General features: G+C 46.3%; 2 protein-coding genes across 7 annotated transcripts in view; one reads left to right on the top strand and one right to left on the bottom strand.

Annotated features, from left to right (window-relative positions):
* The window catches only part of ATP1B1 (ATPase Na+/K+ transporting subunit beta 1), a 55,830-nt gene extending 37,823 nt beyond the window's left edge, over window positions 1–18,007 (top strand). The window contains exons 3-7 of one of the 2 annotated variants that reach the window (XM_029577815.1): window positions 132–287; window positions 9,879–10,063; window positions 12,072–12,152; window positions 16,343–16,650; window positions 17,859–18,007. In XM_029577815.1, the coding sequence (XP_029433675.1) occupies window positions 132–287; window positions 9,879–10,063; window positions 12,072–12,152; window positions 16,343–16,609 (689 nt within the window). In that variant the 3' untranslated portion in view covers window positions 16,610–16,650; window positions 17,859–18,007. Of the gene's footprint in view, window positions 1–131; window positions 288–9,878; window positions 10,064–12,071; window positions 12,153–16,342; window positions 17,523–17,858 lie in introns of those variants that run through there. The other variant, XM_029577814.1, reaches the window with a different exon arrangement.
* NME7 (NME/NM23 family member 7) overlaps window positions 17,519–21,508 on the bottom strand; it is a 310,951-nt gene continuing 306,961 nt past the window's right edge. For all 5 annotated transcript variants that reach the window (XR_003852753.1, XM_029577812.1, XM_029577811.1 and 2 more), the window contains one exon: window positions 17,519–18,108. Coding sequence is in view for 4 of the 5 variants with exons in the window: in XM_029577812.1 (XP_029433672.1) it covers window positions 18,076–18,108 (33 nt within the window). In the remaining variant the exon portion in view is untranslated. The remainder of the gene's footprint in view (window positions 18,109–21,508) is intronic.

Here is a 21,508-nt window from a genome sequence, read left to right as displayed (position 1 = left end):
AGAGGCCTAGAGTATGCCATGCAAGACATCAATGCTTTCCCTGCATTCTGTAAATAAAGCTCTCTTTACCAAGCATTTTTAACACTAGATCCATTATTAATGATTTCTCTCTTCTTTTTCTCATCTGCCAGGACTCACCCAGGTGCCCCGAGCGGTTAAGACAGAAATTTCCTATTCTCTGGTTGATTCCACAAGTTATAACATTTTTGTAAAGAGCATTGACGACTTCTTAAACAAATATAATGAGGAGAAGCAAGCTGACAAAATGATGTTTGAAGACTGCAAATGTAAGTGCTGCTGTTTTGTTTACTAGAATGAAAGGAAAGGTTTGGGCTGATAATTGGGCCCTTTTCCATTGATCTTGAGTTCCACTTTCAGCTCTGCTTCAGCCTGTCAAACCTGAATTCAGGGGTGAAAGTACTGCTTGTTCAGTTCCTCTAAGCAGAAATGCTTTGTGTGCAGCACGGGTCTGTGTCTGTCTTTCAGTGGATGCCGTGCATGGCTGTGTTGGATGCTTGGTACTAAGACTTTATGTGTGATCTAAACTATTAGTATGCTGGCTCAGTCTTATGGCTCAGCTCCAACAAGCATTGGCAAAGGAGACACAGGCCTGGCAGGCCCGGTGCTACCAGTGTGCAAACTGTGCAGTTGCACAAGGTGGCAGCAGTGGAAGTGAGGAAAGGCCTCAATAAAGGAGGCAGATAGAAGCCGGTGCGGCCATCAATGGACCCAATCCCACTGGCGGCGGAAGAAGGGAGAAGCCCATGCAGCTGCCGGTGGACCTGATTTTACTGGAATCAGAAGAAAGGAGACCCGTGCAAGCTGATGGACCTGATTCCACTGGCGGAAGAAGGGAAGGTCCATGTGGCCGTTGATGGACTCTATCCCAGTGGTGGTAGAAGAAGTGAGGCCCACGTGCTGCACATCAGCCCATGCAGGAGCAGAAGAGGGAGCCCATTCTGCAGCTCCTCCTTGTGTGCCGACCCTGCAGCATTCCTAACTCATGGGGCTAGCAATTTCTATATGCTTATCTCGTGCATTGTGAGATGAGCATGGAGGAAGTGCTATCCCAGCAAGTTTTGAATACCACAGGGCCGGCACACGAGGAGGAGCCCCAGAACTGACTCCTACAGCTGCGGAATGACTCTTGCACTGGATGAGGCACAGAGCAGCAGCAGCAGTGGAGGAGTAAGAGAGGCCCCAAGTCCCCTGCCTTCCTTGGAGAGAGAGGGCAGTCTGCATGAATGAATGAATGAGAATGTGTGTCTGCGTGTGTGTGTATATGAAGAAAACTTGTGCCACCCCCTTCTAATCCATGACAAGCTCAAAGTGACAAATCAAAAATTTTCACGTATGGAGAATGGGGAATTTTCTATCCTTATTGGGTTTTTGATGTTTGCTATTTTGAAATTTTATTGCTGTTTGGAATAGTTAAAACTTTGAGTTCTTAATTAGTGAATATTATACTATTTACATAGAAGTGACATCAGAAAAGGACCAAATGATCCACCCAGTCTGCCCCAGCAAGCTTATGCCAGTATCTGCCGCCCTGTACAGGTTACCCCCATGCTTATCAGTTTCCCAGACCATAAAAGTCAGGGCCCTCATTGTTGATTGCTGCCTGAATCCAATTCCCCTTCACCCCTTGCCATGGAAGCAGAGAGCAATGTTGGAGCTGCATCCAAAGTATCAGGCTTATTGTTTAAGGGTAGTAACAGCCACATCAGCAAGTTATCCCCACGCTTATTTGTCAGCTCTTTGGCAATATTCTTTTTATTAGAATAGTTTATTATGGTTGATTTATATTTCTTGATCTTATTGTTTAATGATTTATAAGAATTGGTGATGTTTGTTTTTGCATTGCTACACAGAGTCTGGCTTGTTGCAATTTCCAGTTTGGTTTCTGTCTACACATTTCTATTTATACTTTATTCTATATTTGATGAGGGTCTGTTTGTGTTCTGCATGTGTAAGCAAGATGGGGTATTTTGGTAGCTTATAGTTTCTGCGTAGAGATTTATAGCTGTGTGGTTTGTTCTGTTTTTCTAATAGGAGGTAGTTTAGGGCCTGGTGAAATATTTGCAGTGTTGCCTTTTCATAGATAGGGTTGTTCCTCTTTGAATGCTGGCAGTTAGCAATATTTTGGTATGGAAAATTTACTATATAATTATTGTCATTCAGTTTACTCAAGGCTGTCCGAGAGCCAAACCTTCATCTAATATGTGTTACAATAGGCCTATGAGTTCCAAGTATCTGCAGGGTTTTTCTGAGTGGCAAAATAGCAGTGCATGTTTTTCTGTACCACAAAATGGGGCTGGCTACAGGGCCCAGCTGACTTTTTTTTTACATATTGGTAGCGGGGTCATTCCCTGCAAAACTTAGGAACCTGCGAATGGGGCGAGATAGGTTCAGGGGTTGATGTCAATTTTGAAAGTTTGGACCGACAGAGAGAGCAGGGCTTTTTCGGCAGGGAAAAGGGGTGTGGGACAGAGTGTGAGACTGACCATTTCTATTGTGTTTGGGGAAAAGGGTAAAAATTGGAGAAATTACTTACCTGATAATTTCGTTTTCCTTAGTGTAGACAGATGGACTCAGGACCAATGGGTATAGTGTACTCCTGTTAGCAGTTGGAGACGGATCAGATTTCAATCTGACGTCAGCCCCTAGTACATATACCCCTGCAGGAAGTGCAGCTCTTCAGTATTCTCGTATTCTCCTAGAAAAGCATTGTGGATATATGTGTGACTGACTGGATTGATTAACTTAATAATTTGGTTAACTTGAATAACTTCATAACTTGGTTAAACATTCAAACTTGATTAACTTGAACTGGTTGATTGACTATAGCTGGAGACCGCCAGTGTACTCAACCGGAAAGAGTCGACACCCGGCAGGGTGGATGCCCTAGGTAAATGAAAACATGGCTTACCCTTGAATTATTTGAAAGACCATGCGTAACGGCAGCCAAGGGTGGGATGCTGAGTCCATCTGTCTACACTAAGGAAAACGAAATTATCAGGTAAGTAATTTCTCCATTTCCTAGCGTGTAGCAGATGGGCTCAGGACCAATGGGATGTATAAAAGCTACTCCCGAACCGGGTGGAAGGCTGCCCGTGATCCACTTAGTATTGCCATTGCAAATGCCGTGTCCTCCCGAGCCTGAACGTCCAGACGGTAGACTCTGGAGAAAGTATGGATGGAGGACCATGTTGCCGCCCTGCAGATCTCGGCAGGCGACAGTATTCTAGTTTCTGCCCAGGATACTGCCTGGGCTCTGGTAGAATGGGTCTTGACCTGTAGAGGTGGTGGCTTGCCAGCTTCTACGTAGGCCGCCTTGATGACTTCCTTGATCCAGCGGGCGATGGATGCCCGCGAGGCTGCTTCCCCTTGTCTCTTTCCGCTGTGAAGGACGAAAAGGTAGTCCGTTCTTCGTACGGGTTCCGACATTTCCAGGTACCTGGATAGGAGTCTGCCGATGTTGAGGTGACGTAGACCAAGGGCTTCTTCTGACTTCTTCAAGCCATCCGTTGTTGGTAGCGAGATGGTCTGGTTGAAGTGGAAGTGTGAGACCACTTTGGGGAGGAAGGAGGAAAGCATGCATAGTTGGATGGACTCCTGGGTGAGCCTGAGGAACTGTTCACGGCAGGACAGTGCTTGTGGTTCCGAGATGTGGCGGGCTGAACACACTGCCAGCAAGAACACCGTCTTTAGGGTTAACAGGCTGAGGGACAGGCCTCGGAGGGGTCTGAAGGTGGTTCCTGCTAGGAAGTCCAAAACGAGATTGAGATTCCATAGAGGTACCAGCCACTTTAGTGGTGGGCAAATGTGTTTGACTCTTTTCAGGAAGCATGACACGTCCGGGTGAGAAGCTATGCTGTCGTCCTCGCTCTTGGAGCTGTAGCATGACAATGCGGCCACTTGTACCTTGATGGAGTTGAGGGACAGACCCTTCTATAGTCCATTCTGTAAGAATTCCAGGATCACGGGAGCTTTAAATGAGCATGGCTTGAAGTTGTGATCTTCACACCAGGCTTCAAATACTCTCCAGATCCTTATGTACGTTAACGATGTGGAGAGCTTGCTTGCCCCCGAGAATCCGCTCCTTCTCAGGCGGGCCCCTCTCAATGGCCAGACCGTAAGAGAGAAATGAGCTGGGTCCTCGTGGAGGATCGGACCTTGTTGTAGTAGGTCCCTGTGTGGGGCAGGGGTAGAGGGTTCCCTGCCAGCAGTCTTCTCATGTCTGAGTACCAGGGTCTTCTTGGCCAATCTGGAGCCACCAGAAGAACTAGTCCCTTGTGTAGTTGTATCTTGTGAATGATCGCGCCCAATAAGGGCCATGGCGGGAAGGCGTAAAGTAGAGCCCCTGGTGGCCAGGTCTGTACCAGGGCATTGATCCCTTGGGACTGCCCTTCCCAAGGGATCAATGCCCTGTAGTATCTGCTTGCCAGAAGGTCCATGTCTGGTGTCCCCCACAGATTCACTATCAATTGGAAGGCTGCGGACGACAGCCTCCATTCTCCTGAGTCTAGACTTTCCCTGCTGAGGAAGTCTGCCGCGATGTGGATGACAGAGATCTCCTGGAGGTTTGCTTCTGCCCACGCCATCAGGGGGTCTATTTCTAGGGACACCTGTTGGCTCCTGGTTCCCCCCTGCCGGTTGATGTAGGCCACTGTCGTGGCATTGTCAGACATTACTTTGACCGCTTTGTTTCGGAGTCTGTGAGCGAACCGCAGACAGGCTAGTCTGACTGCCCGCGCTTCTAGGCGGTTGATGTTCCATCCCGCCTCTTCTGCGTTCCACTGCCCTTGGGTGGTTAACTCCTCGCAGTGTGCTCCCCATCCTCGTAGACTGGCATCTGTGGCGAGTAGGGTCCAGGTTGGGGAGGATAGTCTTGATCCCCGGCTCATTTGGCTGGCCTGCAGCCACCACCATAGTTGGGTCTGAACTCTGCCCGGGAGCGATAGACGTACGGTGTAGTTCTGGGACCGTGGGCTCCACCGTGATAGGAGTGAGCGCTGTAGGGGCCTTATGTGGGATCGCGCCCATGGCACAACTCCCAGGGTGGATGCCATCAGCCCGAGGACTTGCAGTAATCCCATGCTGTGGGACGAGGATCGTTCAGCAAGGTTTGCAGCCGGTTCCACAATTTTGATCTCCTTGTGGGGGTCAGGCTGACCTTGACCTCTTTGGTGTCGAATCGGACTCTTAGGTATTCCAGTGACTGTGAGGGCTGAATGGAGCTTTTGTTTGTGTTGACCACCCATCCTAGGCTCCTCCAGTAGAGTTATGACTCTGCTGGTTGCTTGGTGGCTTTCCTCCGGTGACTTTGCCCTGATCAGCCAATCGTCCAGGTAAGGGTGAATGAGGATTCCTTCCTTCCTCAGTGTTGCCGCCACCACTACTATTACTTGGTGAACGTCTGGGGTGCTATGGCTAACCCGAAGGGTAGTGCCCGGAACTGGTAGTGACTGTTCAGGACTTTGAAGCGTAGGTAACGTTGGTGATCCTGATGAATTGGGATGTGTAGGTAGGCCTCCGAAAGATCCGGGGATGTTAGAAACTCTCCCGCTTGTATCGCCCTTATTATGGATCGTAGGGTTTCCATGCGGAAGCGGGGAATCCTGAGGTGGCGGGTAGTGCCCGGAACTGGTAGTGACTGTTCAGGACTTTGAAGTGTAGGTAACGTTGGTGATCCTGATGAATTGGGATGTGTAGGTAGGCCTCCGAAAGATCCGGGGATGTTAGAAACTCTCCCGCTTGTATCGCCCTTATTATGGATCGTAGGGTTTCCATGCGGAAGCGGGGAATCCTGAGGTGGCGGTTGACCGACTTGAGGTCCAGGATGGGCCTGAATGTTCCCTCTTTCTTCGGGACGATAAAATAAATGGAATAATGCCCAGTATTTATCTCTTGTGGAAGCACTAGGGCTATGGCCTTGAGGGCCAGAAGCCTGGCCAGTGTAGCTTCCACTGCCACCCTCTTGGAGAGGTCATGGCAGGGGGACTCCATGAACTTGTCCGGAGGGATTCGTAGAAATTCCAGGTAGTACCCCTCCCGAATGATGGCTAGGACCCACTTGTCCGAAGTTATCTTGACCCATCTGCGGTAGAATATGGCCCATCTGCGGGAGAATATGCCCCCTATGGCTTCTTCCCTTCGATGGGTCGGCTGAATCTCATTGTGGGGTGCGGCTGGGGCCTGTTCCCGAGCTGGTTCCCCTCTTGTTGTGCTTGGTCTGAAAGGACTGGTTCCTGCCCATAGGGCGGGGGGCTTGATAGTTGCTCCTGTAAGGATTGAAGCGCTGTTAACTTCTGCTCCTGGAAGACCTGGGGAAGGGTCGCTGGTTTCTCTTCGTCTTATCCTCTGGTAGGCGCGGCAATGGGGACTCGCCCCATTTGTCACCCAGTTTCTCTAGTTCGCTGCCGAACAGGAGAGATCCTTTGAGGGGCATCCTCGTGAGGCGCGTTTTGGAAGATGCGTTGGCCGACCAGCTTCGGAGCCAGAGTTGCCTCCTGGCCACCACCGCAGAGGACACTCCTCTGGCCGTGGTGTGCACTAGGTCAGAGGCAGCGTCCGCGAGGAATGATACAGCTGGTTCCATGTCTTCTCCTGGGGTGGTGTTCCTGGTTTGTGCTAAGCAGGCACGTGTCACCACGGTGCAGCAGGCCACAATTTGTAGAGACATAGCGGCTACATCAAATGACTGTTTGAGGATGGACTCCAGCCGCTGGTCATGTGCATCCTTGAGCGCAGCTCCTCCCTCCACTGGGATGGTAGTGCGCTTGGAGACCGCGCAGACCATGGCATCAACTCTTGGGCATGCAAGAAGATCTTTGGTTGCCGGGTCCAGGGGGTACAGGGCTGCCAAAGCTCATCCCCCCTTGAAGGTGGACTCCGGAGCATTCCATTCCAGGTCGATCAGCTGCTCAGCTGCTGTGCTGCTTGTAACAGAGGGAAATGGCGAGAAGTCTGTCGAAGACCCTCCTGCAGGGGGTTCGGTTTAGGTTCCCCTGAAGTACCTGGGGGACTGGGAGCTCGTCCTTTGTGAAGAAGCGTCTCATGGTTCGGTGAGGTTCTGTCCCCGGGGGGAGCTCCCCCTCTTCTAAGGGTTCGGTTTCCTCCTCAGAGATGTCAGAGTCCCCATAGGTGGGGCTTCTGGGTAGTGGAAACCTTTGCCTAGGTCTTGAAGGGCCTGGGGCATGAGGGTCCTCCTGTGGAGCCTGTGGCTGGTCAGCCTGAAGTTCAGTTTGCATTTGAACAAAGGCATGAATCCCCTTGAAGAACTCCACCCATGAGATCGACGCTGGGTCAAAGCTGAGGGGCGCTGGTTCCTTGGGGGTCCCGTCTGTGGGGAGGTCCCCCTGGCTAGGTCCAGGGTATCCCCTGAGGAGCTAGAACTCTGCCCAATGGGGCTGGCCCTGGACTTGGTTTCCAGGGCCTCTTCGCACTGCGTGCACAGGGCGTCTGCCTCCTCGCTTTGTGCGGCTCTGATGTGGCATGCTGGGCAGAGGCCTTGAGGCTTTATCCCTGTTTCTGGAGGTGCCATGGCTGTCAGCACGTAAACTCTTATGCACTCCGGTGCGCTTAAGATGAGCGTGTAGCTGTGCGCGCAGCTGTGCGTTCAGTCAGATATGCGCCCGGCTCTGTGCGCCCAACTTATGCGCGCAAGGTTTTATGTGGGTGTAAGTTTATGCGCACAAGTGCTTTGCGGCGAATAGGGCAAAGATGGCGACGGCGAGCACGTGGGCAATATGGCGACCCCCCTCGGAAGGTCTCCACGTGGCCCTGCTAGGGCGGATCAATGTGGTGGCACTAGTCCCGGCCGGTGACCTGTGCTCCTCCTCGATCCTCTGAGACCGGATTCAAGCAGAAGATTTCCTCCTTACCTTGTCTTGTCTTCGGCGCTTCCTGGTTGCGTCCTGGGCGGTCTCCGGCTGCGGGGGGAGAGAGGGCAAATACCTTCACCACTGCACTCGAGGGTGCACCCGCTGCCTCTCAGCCGCGCCCGGGGATTGGGGGCTAGGTCCTCACCGCGATTCGGCCGCTGGACCGAGGCTTACCTCTGAGGGACCACTGAGATCACCTCTGGAATCTCAACTGGGGGAGGGACCTGAGGGTATCACCACAGGAGAGCGGGACTCGTCTTCAGGTAGGATCCTTCTTTAAATTTGGATTTTCTTCTTTGAATTTGATTCTAACGCTGTGAGAGCGTGCAGATAGTTCCTAACTGCTATGGAGACGGAAAATACTGAAGAGCTGCACTTCCTGCAGGGGTATATGTACTAGGGGGCTGACGTCAGATTGAAATCTGATCCGTCTCCAACTGCTAACAGGAGTACACTATACCCATTGGTCCTGAGTCCATCTGCTACACGCTAGGAAATCTGTGTTAAAAGACAGGGGGAGAGGAGGGGGCAGAACAGTAGTTTTTCGCACAAGGTAGAAAAGCTGCTCGCACCGTGTGAGTACATCAGTGAGAAGGATGAAGCTGCTAGCACACAGGTCTATACTGTAAAATGCGGTTGGAGATTCCCCGTCTGCAACTCGCTGTGGGCGCACAATTTGGGACGCGTAAAGCGATCCTGCGATACAGTCTCCAGTTTCATGCGTCCTTAGCGCTTCTTGAAACCGCATAACCCTTTCCGCACGCAGCATGTATATCATATGTAAATGAACGAATTAGCTATTTAATGAAGGAATTAGCTATTCCCCTCCGATACTGTGATGCGCGCTCCGATTATCTCCTTTGTAACCCGCTATTTTGCCGCGTCCTTAGCCTGTTAGTTTACCGCCTACCCTCTACCTGGTGTTAGTCCTGCACCATGGACGACATCCATATTTACTAACCCGCTTTCAAACTGCATTCAGTCCTTCTTTTTGCATGAACGATGCTGCACGGAACTCCGATTGCATTAGATATTTGCTTAAAAAAATTATTTCATCCCGCATGTTCCGTATGGGAGCTGACAGCGGCTTACAAAAAAAATTACAGTTCTCATAAAATGCTAAAGTTGTTATATATATATATAAATACCTAGATGTCACTTTCCGAATCCCCCATCTGCACACGGGCGGGCGGGCGTGCGGTCATCGAGGTGGTGGGAGCCGGCGGGCGCCCGTTCATCCAGGCAGCGGCGGAAGCCAGCGGGCGGGTGGGCGTGCGTTCGATCCAGGTGGCGGCGGGACCCGGAGGGTATATATATATACACACACACATATACACCTATATACATACACACACATACATATACACACATACACACACATACATATACACATATACACACATACATATACACATATACACACACACACACACACACTTTATTCCCTTTTGTTTTAATTTTCGTCCTGCGCCTTGCTTCGGGAGGGGGGGAACCATCCACTTCCTGGTGCCTGTCATTTGAAATGACATTTGAAATGACAGGTACCAGCGCACCCAGGATACAATATAGGCGCTGTATTAAGCGCCTATACAGTAAAATGGGTTGCGCGGGCCTAACCTTCGCCTAATGCTTCGCAGACGCGGCTTGCATTTGCAAGTAATTTACATAGAGTATCGAGTGGTATGTGAGCAGGACTGTGCGTGCGGGGAACGAGGGTGCGCCCGGCACTGCCGCACTCTTTCTACCGCGGCCTTAGAGTATCGACCTGACAGAATGCTGCTGCTGGCTTTCCGCTCTAGCTCTCAGCCCATGTCTTGCAGAGAATCAGTCATGTGACACAGCGGAGGGAGCAGGGAGGGCCCACAAATATTTGTTCTCTCATCAGACAGAACTAGAGGGATGCAGGCCTGAAAAGGGAAAGCGACCGGGGAGGTGACTGGCATTCTGCCCAGCCCTGGATCATGTGCCTAACTCTGATTTCTGGATTTGCAGCGGAACCGAGTGAGTACTTGGAGAGAGGAGCGTTAAATGATTTAGATGGGCTGAAGAAAGTATGCACATTCAGGCGAGAATGGCTGGGAAACTGCTCTGGTCTGACTGATCCTACTTACGGCTATAAAGATGGGAAACCATGTGTCATTATTAAGCTCAACAGAGTTGTGGGTTATAAACCTAAGGTAGGTGATTTCTTGCTTTCTTTATTGCCATGATCTTGATTTACCTAGAACTGTATTTATTTGTAAATAACTGGTTAGCTAATTTTGATGATAAATTCAAACTCAAGAATATGATTTTTTTGTTGCCCTTTTTCATACCTTTCAATGCAGTGACTTAGAGCCTGAGACACAGTAGCCACACATAGCTATGAGTGGCACTCGGTCTGGCTCATTCACATACACAACCTTAAATTGAAAAAGAAAAGATAAGGAGTAGCCTAGTGATTAGAGCAGGGGCTACCACCCAGGGAAGGCAGGGTTCAAATCTTGCTGCTGCTCCTTGTGACCTTAGGCAGGTCACTTTACCCTCCATTGACTCAGAAACAAACCAGCTGCCTGATTCACTAAGGCTTTTCTCCCATTCCGTATCTATGGGGAAAATACCTTGATGAATCAGGCCCTAAGACTGGGGGCAGGGAAATAGCTACAGTACCTCAATATAATCTGCTTTGAAGTAGGTAAAAGCAGAATATAATAAATACATTAAAAATACAAATCTGGCCCTTTTCCATTGGGAAGGCTGTGGACCTACTGCTATTATGTTGTCATCATGTGACAGCAGATTTGGGATATTACATGCTACCTTGGCTGTGTAGAGAAAGCTGTGTCCTCTGTATGCTGCTAATTTTTCAAGTAGACACCTAGGGCCGGATTTTAAAAGGGTTACAGGCGTAACTTCGCATAAAGGTTAGTAGGGGGATTTAGGTAGGGCTGGGGGGTGGGTTAGATAGGGGAAGGGAAGGGAGGGGAAGGTGGGGGGAGGCGGAGGGAACAGGCAGCGCGCGCGAGTTGCACAAATGTGCACCCCCTTGCGCTCACCGACCCCAGATTTCAAAAGATACATGTGGCTACGTGCGTATCTATTGAAATCCGGCATACTTTTGTTTGCGCCTGGTGTGCGAACAAAAGTACGCGCGCACATAGATTTATAAAATCTACCCCCTAATGCACAGTCTGTATCAGGTCTAGGTGCTGGCCCTGAGTTCACTGTTTGGCACAGTGTTGCATATTGCACATGGGGTGGGATCGGATTGGTCATTCAGTGCCTATGGGGGGTCACTTTTCCGTTGTTGCTTTTTACCCACAAACTTTGCACCAATTTTCAAAGTGAATGTAGCCATGTGCTTTCACTTTGGCATTGGCACCTTGCTTCTCTTTTGGATCCTTTTTTTCATGGAAAATAGCGTGCAAAGATCTGCGTGTGATTTTCCTTTCCCGGCTTAAATGTGCTCCTAGGAATGCTGCCTGTAAAAGTGCATGTGTTGTGGAAGACGGGGCCAATTGTTTATCGAATTGAGGAGGGCAGGTTTCAGACAATGCCTGCTGATCACTTTTTGAAAGTTAGCCTCCTGCTCTCACCATCACTAATTGGAATCAGAGGCAGCTCTAGACAGATGTATCTGGGGGAGTGGGACAAGCCAAAGTGACATTTCTATGCATCCTGCCCAGCTCCAAGGCATGGACCCCTACATTTAAATGGGTTATAAAAAGAAGGCCTAAGGGCTTTCTGTGCAACAAGGAAACTCTTGGCCAATTTCATCCACCCAGCAGTTTGACTCTTGGTCTGTTTATAAGAAACTGTCCTCTTGGGCTTTGCAAGTTTCCAGGTTTTCGTGTATGGTAATGCAGTTTATTTACAAAATAAAACTATGAATTTTCAGACCAGGAAAGCAGAGGACCAGATCTAGCGCAATCTATGGCTCAAGAACAGCTAGCCAAAGTACAGCACTTGGTCCCTCGGCTCCCGCTGCAGTATAATAATGCCGTGGAGGGGGAGGAGAAGCTGACTGCAATAAGAGACTGTATACCTTTAACAGTTTTGCTGTTCCGGGGTGGGGGTGGGGGCCAGGACTTGGGTTGATAGAACAATGTTTGCCAAAGAGCAAAAGGATGATCAGTGAGGAAATCGCATTCAGGCAGTTGCTGGAATTCTTGGTTTATAGATTTTGTAATGTTTTTTCCTTCTTAGCCTCCAACAAATGAAACTGTTCCCAAGGAGATTCTGGCAAGATACCAACCATATATAATTCCTGTTCACTGTGCTGCTAAGGTAAAAAGTCCCAAAAGCCCTTCTCTTTCCCCCTCGATCCTAACTGTCTGCCCCGCTGGCTGTGACATGGCTGCTTTTTCATTCTGCATGGCTGTATCACTCTTATTAACAGCCAAAACTGAGTGTGATGATGATTAGGATTTTCTTACAATAAAAACTAGCGAAAAGTGCCTGGCCTTGCTCAGGTAGTCTGGTCTGTAACAGCCGTGGGTGGGTGAGGGGCCTATGCCTGTGCTATGTTGTATATCAGGGTGAGAGCCTCTGTGTGCATATGTCTGCCTGTGGGAGCTTGAGAAATGGCTTTGCAGACAGAGCATATTAGCAAACAGTAACTAGTGTTGCTCAGGTTGTCTGGTCAATAACAGCCTCTGTGTGGGAGGGCCTTGTGCCGGATTGAGTGGGTGCCACAGACCATCATGACACTGTGACTGACTGACAGAAAAAGTGGATAGCATCGTGTTTTCAGGAGCATGTTTTCCAGTGGATTCTCCAGCAATCTTGTATCTTTGTTTCTCAAAAGAACCCTTCTAATAATAAATTACTAGGTAAAAGTGAGACTGGCTAATTGCTTATGTATAAGTATAGTGTGAATTCCTGCTTCTATCTGATCAGTTTACTGGTTACTGTTTTTTTCTTTAATGTACTCAGCTAATGTAGAAAATAGAAAGGAAGTTCAGGATGTGGTGTTACATGGCATTATGAGAGACTGACAACTACAGAAAGAACACATCCTAAAGGTTGTGGTGTTCTTTTGTACAGTAACTATTTTAAAATCCCTATGCACCAAAACCGGGAGATATGCGACGATCTCAGGCCAGTGCATGCCATGCAGATTTTAAGCCGTGCCAGAGTATGTGCATATCTCCTGGTATGCACAAAAAAAGGGGCAGGACATGGGTAGCCCAGGTCTGTAACCTGACATATGTCCAGATTTATGCGCATACTAGGGTCCCTTTCCGCATAACTTTACTTGACTTATGGATGACACATACATTTTTCAATAAAAAAAAAAATCTGGGCTAGTCAGCGGGGTTTGAAGGGTAAAAGGGAGGCTGTCTATCTGGGAGGGGTTAGGAAGTCCTGTCCTTTACTAGGGTGAACTGGGAACAAAGTGGGGAAATGGGTATTTGCGTCTGTGTGTGCCTAGCAAAATCCCCCCTACTTAGGGCAGTAGAGGTAGCATTTGCACGCACATGCATGTGTCCATATAAAATTGCATGCACATGAATGCACGTTCAGCCGGTTTTATAACATGTGCACATGTTGTAAATTGGCCGCGTCTATTTGCACAAGCTGGCAAATGTGCGTCCATGTGTGCCCGTGCGTCCCTGTGTTTAAAAAAAGATTTTATAACTAGCACCTTGAACAGCTGAGGAGAGAGATGCAATAAGATTCAGTGGTAGAGGGACAGCCTAAAGCTAGCCAGTACAAACTGTGTCTTTCTGCCACTTCAAACCTTTTCAAGGACACACAAAGGAGAAAAATGCACTGCACCCTTAGGCTCTATAGGACCCAGCTTGGAATTCAAAGCCAGGATCTGAAAAGTGGGAGAGGCTGATAACTGATGATCCTATTGCCAGATGAGTGGCCTGCCCTGCTGAATGAGACCTCAGGTGAAAGGTTACATGTCAGTGATTCTTCTTCCAGGCATATCTGGGGGAGGGGGGGCTATTGTGGAGAAATTATACCAAAGGGCTAGTGCGATCTAACGGGTCCACCACTAAAATGGGGATTTCTGCGCCTGAAAGTTAACGAATTACATGGGAAGCCACTGAACTACCCAAGGAGAAAATAAAAGCTTGAACAGCACTTCCCTTTAGTATTTATTTATTTACCTTGCTTGTTATCCACACCCTCCAATGTTTTCACACACTTGAGAATTTTGGCTGGGAAAAACTTTTAAATTTCTGGTCCTTTTCCTTCATCTTAGGATGTATACAGAAATAGTCTAGCAAGGCAGCCTGCTAGCACATCCCCACGCACTTTTGGGCGACTGCTTAAGTGTGTTAAAATCGCAGTACCAAGCTCGGGCATTCCCTGTCCTGTGGGTTGCTACACCAGCTTTTCATTGTGTGTTGGGAAGAGCTTTATGATGTCAGTGATTAGGTAATCCTATGAAAGCAGCATTATGCAGTTGTGAGAAGGTAAAACAATCAGCACAGGGTTAGGATAGTAATCGAGTAGTTGCAGGCAGAAAAAGACCCTCTGGTCTGCCATTTGTAAGCTAGATTTGGCTCTTGGATCTCATACTAGTCCACAGCGAGAGGGCTTCTTCCTGAACTCAGCGGTAGCCTTGTGAGGGAGTCGGAAGACTGCTACCTCACACCCCATAAGGTCCGAGGTTGACAAGGTAGGCTGTGCTTGTGCAAGTCTGACCCCTTCCTAGTAAGGGAAAGAAAATCCATGTTGGGAGGTGATGAAGAAAAATCAGTGCTTCTCCCCCACCATAGGGGGTTTATGTCTGAAAGGTGTAGGACACTCATTGTACTCTGTAATCTGCCCTCACGGGGCCAAAGACTATATCTACTTTTACCTGTCCTTTTCACTAATTCTTAAAGCAAAAGGACTTTGAAACTTGCAGTCCATGCAGCTCCTTGTTCTGGGAGGAGATGGTGAAAGCTATTTATTGTAGCTGCATTTAAAAGGTTTGGACAAGTTCCTGGAGGAAAAGTCCATTAACCATTAAGGAGGTGGAATTGCAGAAATCCACTGCTTATTCTTGGGATAAGCAGCTGGGATCCTGTCGGTACTTCTGACCTGGATTGGCCACTGTTGGAAACGGAGAGCTGGGCTTGATGGACGCTTGGTCTGACCCAGCGTTGCAAGTCTTATGATTTTTGCTGGATTTGAAACTGCTGTTGCCATACCGACTCTTCCTCTCTCCTGGGAATGCCTTCTCTTAATACAGCTGAAGGAGCCTGCATAGGCTTTTTGCTGCAGTTTTTAAGACAGCTGATTAATGCAACTAAAACACTTTTTACCCAAGCAAATTGCTTTTAAAATTGTTCCCTGCGTTAGATCGTGCCTGACTGCAAACCGAACCAGAAATCAATATTGTGTTGTCTGGAACTGATTGTACTGAAGCATTTCTACTATTCAAGTAGCAATGCCTTAAAACTCCAAGGCCAAGAGTCTGAATCATATTGTATCTTTTTGTTTTCATGTTTGGTTGCTGAAGCTGAATCTGGAGTTGGGTGTGTAGGATGGCCAGCACTAGTCACCTTACCCTTTGCCAAATGCTTGTGTGTTGACATGTCATCAGTCAGTGTGGTGGTTGTGGTCACCTGTTGAAACCAGGTTGATGCAGAAATCTGCACCAAAAGTAGTCCAGACAGGAAGCATCCAGCTCTAAAGAATAGTGAAACTTTTTACAGTCCGTGCGGGCTGTTATGCAACCTGACTCATTGGAGGGACTTTGTGTTGGTTACATATTGCCTTAATCACATGTGAACAGCTTTGCACAAGAGTTGTACAGGGTACAGTATTGGAGGTGAAATTCTTTTAACCACGAAAGGAAGAACAGGATCTGGAGGAGATCATAGCTGATGAGCTCAAGATGGATAAGGTGATGGCAAAAGCCAGAAAGATGCTTGGATACACAGGGAGAGGAATGATCAGCAGAAAAAGGGAGATGATATCACCCCCTATAGGTCCCTGCTGAGACCTCACTTGGAATACTGTGTACAGTGCTGGAGACCGCACCTTCAAAAGGCTATAAACAGGATGGAGCCTGTCCAAAGGGTGGCTACTGAAATGGGCAGTGGCCTTCTCTCTGAGGATAGACTTAAAGATCTAAACATGTATACTCTAGACGAAAGGCGAGAGAGGGGAGATATGAGAGAGATTTAAATATCTCTCTCATGTTTCCATACTCAGGAGGTAAGGCTTTTTCATTGGAAAAAAGGCACTAGCATGATGAGATGAGGTTGAAAGGGGGGTAGACTCAGGATTAATCTTAGGAAATATTTCTTTAGAGGGTGGTGGAATAACGTCTCAGTGGAGGTGGTGGAGACAAAAAAAAAGTATCTGAATTGAAGAATGCATGGGCTAAATACAGGGGATGTGATAAGAATTAAATGCTAAATTAATTGGATGGATGGGCCATACAGTTTCTATGTTAAGTGGACAGTATGTGTGTTTTTCCTGTATGGTCAGTAAATAACTTTTTTTCCTTTTTGCTCATCCTTTAGAAAGAGGAAGATGTGGACAGAATTGGACCTGTAGATTATTATGGGATGGGGGGTGCAGCTGGCTTCCCCCTGCAGTACTACCCTTACTATGGTAAACTCCTCCAGCCTACGTATCTGCAGCCCTTACTGGCCGTTCAGTTCACTAACCTTACCTACAATGCCGAGATCCGCATCGAGTGCAAAGCCTATGGCGAGAACATCGACTACAGCGATAAGGACCGTTTCCAAGGACGCTTTGATGTCAAATTCTACATAAAGAGCAGCTGATCAGAAGCACAACCCATTAGAGAAACAAGAAAAGCCACTACGTATGGGACCTACACTTAATCTATCTGCTTTACACTAGCTTTCTGCATTTACTAGGTTAGAATGTACATTTAAAGTGTAGCAATATTGTGACATATTTATTCTACTGTAAATGACAGACAATGAAAAGGTACTTGAGCCTTTGGGATCTGCCCACTTCTACTGTAAATCATGATTCCATCACTGACAGTCAGCAGTGTATCCGGCCCCTACCTATTGCTGCCTTGTGTATTTTATTTGTTAGTGTACAGTACGATAGGTGCAAAGTTGGCTCATTTTATTTTCAAGCCATCTCTTATGTTGTACTTGTTTCTACTTTGTGAGAAAAACTTGCAGTCCAAGGTGTACATACTCAGTAACGGGCAGGGTACTTTTTCCCTCAAAGCAGCAGTTCCATGCAAGCAGAACATTTTATCTATACTGTTTTATAGGTATGTGGCACCAGTTCTACTGAAGGTGGTCACGCACTTTAATTTGGAAGCAAAAGTTAGGTATTTATACAAGGAAGCCCCCTCTTTACAGGAAGCACTCGACTCCCACGCAACCAATTAGCCAGTAGCTGCCCTCTGAATAGCAAAGAGCTGGTGCTGCACAAAGCCACTTCTCCAGCTGATTCTAGTTTAACAAGCCCAATGCAGTGCTGCATGGTACCTCGGGCCCTCACTGTGTGAGAGTTGTTTAAGTGCATCGTTAGCCAGCATGGAAGTGCTGCTTTTAAAGAAAAACCACCACTGAGGCACTCCACTCTGCCCTTTCCTGTGCTGTTAGGCTCTTTTTGTTTTGTATTTGTAAGGGGGAGACTATTTTTTTTCCATTTGTTTTCACTGAAATGCAAAGGTGATGGGTTGCACTCTGCTTTGTATTTAATGCTTTTTTTTTTTTTTTTTTTTTTTAATTTTAAGTGTCTCATGTTCCCCTTGTTCTCCAGTATGCTCTGAAGACATGAGAGAGACCAGTGTCAGATGGTCAGTTTTGCCAGCAATATGGCTACTTATTTTGCTTTATATATTATGTTTTTTTTCTGGAGGCATCACAGTTTGGTGCTGTCTTTATGAATGTTTTAACCATTTTCATGGTGGAAGAATTTTATATTTATGGAGTTGTACAATTTTTTTTTTCTTCTGCAAGATGAAGATGTGTAATGTATGAAATAAAACCAAAGTCACTTGTTAAAAAATAAAACTACCCCTTTACTTTAACCTTTCCACAGATCAATGCAGTCCCCCCACAGGATGGTGTTAAATGTTGTCTACTGTTCAAAACGCAGTGTTCTAAAATCTGTAACCTTCAGCAGAGATACCGTGCTCTTGTTCTTGTTTTCAGTCCGGTCAAACATCAGACAATAAACGAATGAACACATTTGTACTTGTTTGTCTGTCACTCATCTGCAGAGAAGGAAAGAGCAACTGGGCCTAGAAGTTCCGTTCTTAGTTGTTCAGAATCTTGAAAAAGTACTGGACCTAAAAAAGAGAGAGAGAGAGAGCGCACCATTCAGGAGTGCAGTCTTGGATGATACTTTAACCAAAGTGGGTGGGTACTTCCCCTCTCTGAACAGATCTGTACTTTTAGAGAGGTGAATGAGCCCACCATCACAGCAATGTTCATATTAGTGGGGAGGGCTGTAAGACTTGCTGTCCTGCTCCACACACACTTCTCCCACTAAAGATAACAGCGATAGTTATGTATACATTCATCTCCTGAATGTGATTTGGGTTCATCTTGTAAATGTTTGGTGCAGTCAAACTCAAGTTGCCAGATCTACTGCCATGCATTAACACTTAATAGTACAGGCAATAAAAGAAAGAAAAAACAGACATGTCACACTGGAATCAATCATGATTCTGAAAATGGCAGATTGGAGCCACTTTTTCTAGAGCACAAAGCTACCCTGTACATAGAGGTCCACATTCAAAGGCACTGAACTGAGTTTTCTGGCTAAATGCCAGCTTTGGAATACTCTGGTCATGCCACAGAGCAGTCCTAAAGATAGCCAGCTATTTGTAAGATTATTATTTATTCAATTTGCTTGACTGCTCTTCACTACAGTGCTTTCAAGCTGCTGAATATTGTCTCCAAGGTGTAAACTAGCAAAGAAGGTTGAAATCAAGCCCAAGATAACTAATATATACAATTAAATGGTGCCATTCCTCAAACTCATCCCAACCTACTTTAACATACTAGCATTTAGAAAAACATTCTACATTCACACATGGTCATCAGCCTTGCCTAACATGAAAAATACTACTAAACCAAGGATGATCATGAAATACATATTTCAAAACATGCTAAGAGTTTCCAAAATCCAAATGTTCCCATCACACTCCCTTCTAGTCATACATTCATTCTCTTGCACCCACCTTCTAAATTTACATACAAGTTTCCTTTCCAATCCTTCCTGAAGAGCTTTCTTGCTAATCTGTTTCCCCCTCCCCCAGAAAATGATTCTTCTGCAGAAAAGGAAATTGTGCATTGTCAGCTGCCCCTTCCCGGTGCCTGCTTTGCATCTGCCCCAAAGCAAAAATATGGTGGTGCAATTTTTAATCTGTCTTTTCGCAAGTGCACAAGACTGCTATCAGATTGGGTATGGCTATAAATATAAATACAAACACTCTACAACTAAAAAAACAACAATCTTACAACAAAAGAAATGAAAACAAGAAATCACGATAAAACTAGCAGCAATAAAATCTCCATAAATCACTAAAAGATATTTACCAGTTATAAGGAACAATAATACATGCCAAAACAATCATGTTTTCAATAGACAGCTAAATATCCTAAGGGTATTAGTCAAGCATATTGCTCTTGGTAACTAATTTCCACATCCGTGGAGTCCTACAAGAAAGTGCTTGATCGCATGTCCTAGCATCCAAATAAGACCAAAAAGGTGGAAGCATCTGCAAAAAAACCCCAAAACAAAACAAAAAAAAACCCCATCAGGAGGAAGATAAGTACATGACTACACATGGCATGTAACAGTAGCTGCTGTACTGTGTTGCCTCAGGAGTGAAATGTGAAACGGGTGTGGGCCTTGTGATGCTGCTTCATTTCTCTAGCACCTTTTGAGAAAGGCAGATCTTCTGCTAGCACAGTAAGCAGCACAAATGGTCAAGTGGTCCTTTTCTGTCATCATCCATGCTTCTAGTTTTCTAAGCATTTTAAAAGTGGAATACCCTCTTCTAGACTGTGAAGTAACAAAAATCTATGTGCACTCCTGGCATTGAAGGGCCTAAGTACTAATTGGTGATTGTGTTAACTAACATTTGCATTTGATATAAGTGTTAAACAGCTATGCACAAAGCACTTTGGAATCACAATGAATAGAAATTCCATGTGTGACAGGAAAGAGTATAGCAGTGGGGGTTCATTACAGGACGGTAAAACTATGAAATGCTTAACAGATCAGCAAGGCTAATAAAATTAGCAACAATCACCCCACTAATCACAATCATCATCAGAGTTTGCTAGGGAGCTTAAGTTTGTAGACATCATAAATGAGTGCTTTATGAAGCAGGTGGCACTGCAACAGACAAGATGGGGGAGACACTTTACATCTAGCCCTCAGTGTGCAGTGCAGGACCTGCTGCAATAGATAATGGTAGTTGAGTCGCTTGGCAATAGTGATCACAGTGCAATCAAATTTGACATAATCACTAGAAAGTAAATAAATAAAATTGCTGCAATACCATAAAATATTAAAAAGGGAGACTATAATAAAATTAAGAAATTTAGAAGAAAACAAAAAGAAGCAGTTACAACCTGGATAAAATTGTAGAGTGCTGGGGAGGAGCTAGCTGTTGTGGTACATGTGGGTACCAATGATGTAGGAAGGTGCAGGAGGGGAGATTCTGGAGGCTAAATGTAGGCTCTTAGATATAAAAGTGAAATCCAGTTCCTCCAGGTCTGCATCTCAGAAATGCTTTCCATTACACAGGAAAGACCCTAGAGATAGGCCAAGCTCCAGAGTCTCAATGCGTGGATGAGACAATGGTGCAAGGAAGAAGGTCTTACTGTAGGTTTGTTAGGAATTGGGGAACTGTCTGGGAACGGGGGAGCCTATTCTGACAGTGGAACCAGGGAGCTGGCACTAACCTTTAAAAAGGAGAGCGAGCATTTTTAAAAACTAGATGAGGAAGGAAATTCAACAATCCCACAGAAGTGCATGGTTCCGAATGATGTATCTTTGAAGGATACTAAGAGAACAGGGAAGTTAAGGCATCCCAGTAGAGATTGCAATAAACGTCAAATTGGACCAGGGGTTTTTTTTTTTTTTTTTTTTTTAGTAAAGTGCAGAAAGATTCCAAATTACCCCTATCAACTGATGAGCAGGTTTATAATGCAAACAAAAACATATTCTGAAATGTCTGTATACAAATGCTAGAAGTCTAAAAAATAAAATGGGAGATTTAGAATATATAGCACTGAATGAGATGCCAATTTAGATCTATCTATTCAGAGACCTGTTGGATGAAGGATACCAATGGAACACACTGATACCAGAGAACAAATTATATTACGATGATAGAATGGGTCAAGAGGGGTGACACTATATATTAGAGGGAGTAGTAAAACAGGATAGGAAACAATGCACTATAGAATTTCTAGCCATAAAGATTCTATGTGAGAAAGGGAATAGAACAGCAGTGGGGTGAACCTCCATCCACCTAGTCAGAATGAGCAGGCAGATGTGAAATGCTAAAAGAAATTAGGAAAACCAACAAAATTAGCAATAGAATAGTAATAGGCAGTCCCCCTTGTGCACCCCTTAGTGTAAGCACTAATAAAAACTAGAAACTTTCCAAGCTACACAAGGAATGACAAACCCTCAACCCACATACAATAGCAAGAAACACAGAAAAG

This window comes from Rhinatrema bivittatum, chromosome 15 (assembly GCF_901001135.1).
Source record: "Rhinatrema bivittatum chromosome 15, aRhiBiv1.1, whole genome shotgun sequence".
In the NCBI taxonomy this organism is placed as follows: Eukaryota; Metazoa; Chordata; class Amphibia; order Gymnophiona; family Rhinatrematidae; genus Rhinatrema; species Rhinatrema bivittatum.
Note: the sequence above shows the minus strand (reverse complement) of the source record. Positions and strands in the feature narration are given on the sequence as shown.